Here is a 7,049-nt window from a genome sequence, read left to right as displayed (position 1 = left end):
GTACCTCTGGTGAAGCACATCAATGGGGCTGACAAAGTATAATGGCTTCTTGTGGCCTGTCTTTGTCTCCATGACCTCACCTGCTCCTGCAAAGGCTTGTAGAAATGCTGCTCACCCCACTCACACATTACAGTTAGTTTGCAAAATGTTGGCAAATGCATGGAAAAGGAGGCAAGCTTACATGGCCAACCTGTTGCAACACCCAGGGCGTTGGAGCAACGTCCTTGTGGTTGAATGGAGGTGACTGTAGGGCTGTGATGATGGCCTGCATCACTTCATCCATCAGGCAGTTGTACTGCTGCCACAGCTGCCACAAGATCTTGTTTTTCTCATTAAGCAGGCACAAGACCTTGGTCTTGCGCTTGCTGGCCCTCTCCTATGTTAAATAGATCATTAGTTGTATCTTGTGTCACTCTTGTTTGTGTTGCTCTTGTTCATGTTCCTCATGTTTGTGTTGCTCTTGCTTGTGTTGCTCTTGTTTGTGTCCCTCATGTTCGTCTTGCTCTCACTTCCTCTTGTGTTCTGTGTCTCCTCAGCCAGTCCCTGCAAATTGTCAGTAAATATATGAAAAATAATGCTACACAGTGGAAAGGGAGCACACAAATAAGCCATTCAAGATGCTTTTTGGTGTTGATATGTCTTGTCTTGTTGTTACCCACTTGTCCTCCACATGCACACGTTTTCAATGTTGCCCATGAGCGTTTCATCCTGTTCCCCCCCCCAATGAAAACAATCTTTATTTACTCATTGCTGTCCCTGATCCATGGGTGACCCTCAACAAGATATTGCAGGGAAGAGAGATATTCCTCTCTCCAGCCTGGGGGGGGGTTGCACTGGGGTAGCACAGGCAGTTGACCAGTGTGGGCCAACATGAGGGGCAGACGATTTCCATTGCCCCAGCCACTGGATTCTTTTTTCTCCTGCATGCAAATGTGTGAGTAAAATGGGATTGAAGGACAAGAAAGTGAGAACACAAGATACATACCTTGTGTTGAGGTATGACATGACCTTCTCCCACGTGTGAAGACAGCACCAGCACCAGTGCAAGCTGCACCTGGCAAATAGGATCTTCCTGTTCTTGTTGCATGTGATCTGCATCTGCAAAGTGTCCAATGAAACCCACCTGATGAGGCGTTTTGGGCCACCATCAAGTGAGTAAACGTCAACACTCTGGTCTGAGAGGCCCCAGAGCTGAAGGTGCTCTGAGTTGGAGGGCATGTTGTGGACTGTGTGGTTGAGGCAATCCTGGTCCTCCTACAGTGAGTCATGATGTTAGTTAATTGGTTTGTTGTGGCAGACAATGAGGAAGGCGTACCAATTGCTTGAGCCACACCTCAAGTTCCTCATTCTCATCCTCCCCCTCTTGTTCGTCAGCAGCCAGTGTCTCACTTGTGGGCACCATGCTTTGCTCCTTCTCCTGGTGACAAGGAGGAGAGGATGTAGAAGCTGGGGAAGGAGGCTCAGAGAGCTGAGACCTCTTCGCTGCATGCCACTGGTCCATGTGGATGCACTTGGCCCACCTGCATGCACATTTACATGTTAGCACATTTATGTAGAGCATGAAATGAAGAGGATACATATGTGGTGTAATGGTACACCTTGAAGATGTTGAAGAGCTCCTCCTCCTGGGTTGATAGGCTGATGTAGTTGATCAACACACAGAAGAGTCAGTGGTAAAGGACATCAATGCTGTGGCGCTGTTGTCTGTGTAGATGTGTGTCTCAAAGTCATGTGCCTTGCCATTGGAGTATCTCCACTTGTGGTAGTGGTGCAGGTAGTACTTTTCAGTCACAATGTCACCAAAGATCATGGCTCTATTGTACTCAATCTGTTGTGCCTGGTCAGGCAAGGCGGTCTGGAGACAGGTGATGAGGTCCTCATGTGAGACACAGCCCTCATACTTGATCTCCTGCAGGTGAACAATTAAGGATTAGAGATCATGCTATAAGATGAGAGGAAGAAAATGTATGGTGCCCATGGTGCTGTGCAATGATGTTGTGAAAGATTGACTTCCACCTGTTCCCTTGCTTATATCTCATTAGCACCATCTCAGCTTGCTACCAATCACTTGGCCATTAGCATAATCTGTTCAAAAAAGCGTAGGAGAAAAAAACCTAGAAGAGGAAGCAGCCACATACACTGTTGGTTGGTGTCTTGTGGCATTGTTTCTTGGCCCCTTTTGAGCCACGTCTCATTCTCTTGTTGATGTTGTAGTGAGCTGCCATCAGGCATCTGCAAAATCAAAAGTTAAAATAATGTGCTATTAATTGAGGAAGATGTGCATACACATTGCTTGGTTGCATCAATCTGAAAAGGTCACATTAGCAGTAATGACTGAAGATTACATGCAATTTGAAAGGGTACGTACATGTTGGTCTTTTGGTGTTGCAAATGGCGTCCTCCCTGCTCCATCTTGAAAAGTAATTGAGTTGGAGTCCTGCATGAAGACATGCAAGACTCCAATTCAATAATTGATCAAATCAATTGATCAAAATCAAAGGGGGGGTCCCCCATACCTTTTGGTGCTGCCCTGTTGGGGAGCACTCATGAGAAAGTGTGAAATGAACTGTGCTGCTGCACTGCTTTTATTCAGGTTTGCAACCAGGAAATATCCTAACACACACTTCAGCAGAAGGCCATGATTGACAAGTCTTTCCTTTTTTGATCATGCTCCCCAATGGCATTTCCACACATGATCAACTGCTGGGTGAGGACAGATGAAGAGTACAGAAGCTGACAAGAAGAGGAAAGTGTGTGAGGACAAGAGGAGCAAGCAGCAGCTGGTGAGGAAGAGGAGAGTGGTTGCAAAACCCAAGTGCATCTCTGTGACTCCCTGATCCAGGAGCTGGCTGCTAATGGGGTGGATTGGGGAGGCAATGATGACAACACTCTCTACCTCCTGTTCTCCACAGAGGACCAGCAGAAGGCTGGTGGTACCACAGTCCACCTCAGCTTTGAGCTCTGAGCCTTGGCCATGCCCCTGGCTGGCTTCATGTACAGATTTGTGTTTATTTAGAAAAACATTGCCTTTATACTTGTGTCCCTTCTCTCACTTCTCCTTTGACATTCTGTGCTAGCAGCCCTGTCATGTCTCATCAACACTCTTCTGGTAGGCCATCTTCATTGACATTATTGGCCACCACCCATCATGTACTATTGACACTCTTCTGGTGGGCCAGCTTCCTCAATGTTCTTCGCTGTGGGGCCACCAAGATACCCAACAATCCATGATTATTTGCAGATCATTGGGTTTATTGGCCTTCCATTTTCCCAGTGATTCATGATAGCCTTTTCTAAGGCCCCTGAGCAGGGTGCAAGAGGCAGGGCACGAGGAGGCCGAGGAAGTAGGGGAACCCAAGGAAGAGGAGGCAGAGGTTGTGCAGAACATGTGAGGCAACCAGCCAACTCTGGCATGGATGTGGAAGTGGAGGTTCTCTTGCCCACACACCAACCACACACACGCCAACCACCAACCGCCTGCACACCGACCGCCACCCACGCACCCACACGCCCAACCGCCCACATGCCCAACCGCCACACACCCAACCGCCCACACACCAACCGCCAACCGCCCACACGCCAACCACACGCCAACCACGCACACCCAAACACGCAAACCGCCAACCACCGACCGCAGACCGCCCGCACACCCACACGCCCAACTGCCCACACACCGCCCACACGCCCAACTGCCCACACACCGCCCACATGCCCAACTGCCCACACGCCAACCGCCAACTGCCCACACACCAACTGCCAACCGCCCACATGCCAACCGCCCACACGCCCACATGCCAACCATGCACACACGAACATGCAAACCGCCAACCGCCAACCGCAGACTGCCCACACACCCAACCGCCAACCGCCCACATGCCAACCGCCCACACGCCCACACGCCGACCATGCACATGTGAACACACAAACTGCCAACCACCAACCGCAGACCGCCCACACACCCACACGCCCAACCGCCCACATGCCAACTGCCAACCGCCCACACGCCCACACGCCGACCACACACATGCGAACACGCCAACCGCCAACCGCCCACACGCCAGCCGCCAACCGCAGACCGCCCACATGCCCAACTGCCAACCGCCCACACACCAACCGCTGACCACCCACACACCAACTGCCCACACGCCAACCACACGCCAACCATGCACACGCGCACACCAACCACCAACCACCCACACGCCAACTGCCAACTCACATGCCAACCGCCCACACGCCCAAGTCTTTGTTCATCAGTCTTCATTCCTTCAACTGTAATTACTTACATTACCACAGAATCCTGTTGTGCAGGAGAAGCCACTGTGGGGCCGCTCTACTAATGTGAAGTGGGAGGACTCTTATGATCTTGTTTGCTTAGTGTGGAAGAACAGCTAAAACTGGGGTAAGAATGCTCATGACCTGGCCACTCACTCCAAGAAATTCATTGGCTGGTCAAAGGAGCAACTCCATGACCACTACAGCTACTTGCTCAAGAGTACTTCTATCCTCAACCATCCATTTGTGTGGAGTATGTTCCCCCTCTCTTGGTGTTTGTTCTGTTCTGTTTCTGGACAGCTCACTCCACTGTAGAGGAGTGGAGTGTGGCATTAGGCACAGGTGTAGAAGAGCATGAGAAACATGAAGATGACCACCAGTCACAAATCCTTCATGCCAAAGAGCTGATTGCACAGATTGAAGGGGAGGAAATTGTGCTTGACTCTTCCTCAACTGCAACTGAGCAGGAGCTTTGCACAGAGGGTGAAGCTATGTCAGCTGGTCACTGACAGACCCATAATCAACGCCATGATGAAGCTGCAACAGTTGTATGTTCACCCACTCCTGCCTTCAATTACATGTGAAGTATATCATCCCTCATTGCTGTTGCAGGCCCAGGAGGACATGGCTTTTTGAAGAACTATTACTGAGTCACTTACCATGGTCTGCTCAGCCATTCAGCGAGCCCAAGAGCAAGATGCTCTCTTTGCACAACTATTGCACGCTCTTGCTGCGAAAGAAGGTATTTCCCTTCATGTGGCATCAAACTCTTCCTCCTCAGGGAAGCGTCAACGTGGTGATGAGGAGCTTGACTAGGTATTCTCTTCACAACTACAAACAACCTCCACAACTTTGCTGACTCTCCACCTTTGCAACTGCTGATTGCCAGACCAACCGCCCACACGCCGACCGCCTACATGCCAACCGCTGACCGCCAACCACCGACATGCCACCACACGTTGACCCCCGACTGCCCACACGCCCACCACTGATCGCCCACCACCGACATGCCACCCACGCCAACCGCCGACGGCCGACCACCAATATGCCACCCACATGCTCACCGCCCACACGCCCACAAGCCGACTGCCGACCGCCGACCGCCGACCGCCGACCGCCGACCGCCGACCGCCGACCGCCGACCGCCGACCGCCGACCGCCCACCGCCCACCGCCCACCGCCACCATCCACATGCCGACCGCCCACACGCCCACACGCCGACCATGCACATGCCACCCACCTGCCAACCACCCACACACCAACCCCCGACCCCTGACCGCCCACAACAAGCCGACCGCCGACCACCGACCGCCAACTGCTGACTGCCCACCACCCACATGCCGACCGCCCACACGCCGACCCCCGACCGCCCACACGCCCACCGCCAATTGTTACACCTACCACCGCTGACCGCCCACACACCTCTTGCCGACCCCACCCGCACGCCACTGCCCACCGCCAACCATCACTGACAGCTCGCCCCCAAGCCACGCCCACCGACAGCATGCCCGCCCGCAGCACTACGCCCACCGCAGGGCACTTGTCTCCTCTCGCCCCATTTCGCCTCCCAAGAATGTGTCGACTTGTGTGGAGGTATTTGTCGACTACCTGAGCTTGCAACGCGCCGCAGCCTTTCTTAGTCGGCAAAAACTCAGTAGCTACAAATAAACACTTAATTTCAATTTAATACCCCAGCGAGTTTTCTCTTTCTTGCGGACCTGTCGCCTTCGCTTTTCGGCTCCCTTAGAGTTACCTGCTATCGCCGAGCTTGCAACCGCCTCATTCTCACTTACCTGGATCACAAAAGCACAAAATCTGATTGAAAAAAAAGAATTTATTTGTGAGAGGAAACAAAAGGAAAAGGTATGGCTGTTTGATTATCTCATCTTTTTTTTAAGGCTGGTGCCGCGAGACCTCCACAGCCTTGGGCTCATTTTCGATCAACCCACTCTCTTCTCATCTCAAGCATTTATTTTATTGGGACATTTTAAAAATCTACAAGAGAGCGATAGATGGATTTCTCGTGGGGCACGCAAGTGGTCGCCCTCACCCTCACCTTCGTGGGCGGCCTCGCCACCGTTCTTGGTACCCCACCTCACGCGACGCAACGCGACCTGGCACGGCACTCACACGAAGCACGACACGCACGCACGCGCGCTTCCAGGCGGCTCGCTGGCGCTGCTGGCCGGCACGCCCAACCCGCGGAAGCTGGGGGCCATGCTGGGCGGCTCGTCGGGCGTGATGCTCTACATCGCGTTCGCCGACCTCATCCCCGATTCGGCCCTCGCCATCGGCTATCCCTACACCTGGCTCTTCGTGCGTGCCGTGTGTCGTGTGTCGTGTGTCGTGTGTCGTGCCGTGCCGTGTCGTGTGCGATGTGTGTCGTGCCGCGCGTGTGCGGTCAGTGCTGACGTGTGGTGACGCACAGTTTGTGTTGGGCGTGGTGGGATTCTCGCTGGTGATGTACTACATACCCGAACCGCACTTTGACGGCGACGACGACGATGAGGGCCACGGCCACAGCCACGGCCATGGGTCACGAGAGGAACGCTCCGGGTGCGAAAACGCCGAGGCGCGCCACGGCGTACGTCACACCACGGCACCCGCGCGTAGCACCAGTGGCCCGTGGATGACGATCGATGGCTCACGGTGTGCGTGCCTTGCCGTTGTGTGTGGTGTGCTGCAGCCCACGAAGGCGGGGCTGGCGACGGCGATCGGCATGTGCATCCACAACTTGCCGGAGGGCATCGCCGTCTACATCTCGTGCCTGCGGTGCG

General features: G+C 53.4%; 2 protein-coding genes across 2 annotated transcripts in view; one reads left to right on the top strand and one right to left on the bottom strand.

Moving 5' to 3' along the window:
- Nucleotides 1-1,651: 1,651 nt before the first annotated feature.
- ACA1_078330 (uncharacterized protein) lies at nt 1,652-1,810 on the bottom strand (the record flags this gene model as incomplete). The annotated part of the gene is made up of 1 exon (XM_004337747.1): nt 1,652-1,810. The coding sequence occupies one exon, from the start codon at nt 1,808-1,810 to the stop codon at nt 1,652-1,654; it is 159 nt and encodes a 52-aa protein (XP_004337795.1).
- A 4,475-nt stretch (nt 1,811-6,285) lies between these two features.
- The window catches only part of ACA1_078220 (uncharacterized protein), a gene marked incomplete at both ends in the record, with an annotated part of 1,092 nt that continues 328 nt past the window's right edge, over nt 6,286-7,049 (top strand). Inside the window, 4 exons of the mRNA XM_004337746.1 lie at nt 6,286-6,357; nt 6,481-6,588; nt 6,701-6,856; nt 6,959-7,044. Of these exons, the coding sequence (XP_004337794.1) occupies nt 6,286-6,357; nt 6,481-6,588; nt 6,701-6,856; nt 6,959-7,044 (422 nt within the window). The remainder of the gene's footprint in view (nt 6,358-6,480; nt 6,589-6,700; nt 6,857-6,958; nt 7,045-7,049) is intronic.

This window comes from Acanthamoeba castellanii (genome assembly GCF_000313135.1).
Source record: "Acanthamoeba castellanii str. Neff unplaced genomic scaffold scf7180000084615, whole genome shotgun sequence".
Classification (NCBI taxonomy): Eukaryota; Discosea; order Longamoebia; family Acanthamoebidae; genus Acanthamoeba; species Acanthamoeba castellanii.
Note: the sequence above shows the minus strand (reverse complement) of the source record. Positions and strands in the feature narration are given on the sequence as shown.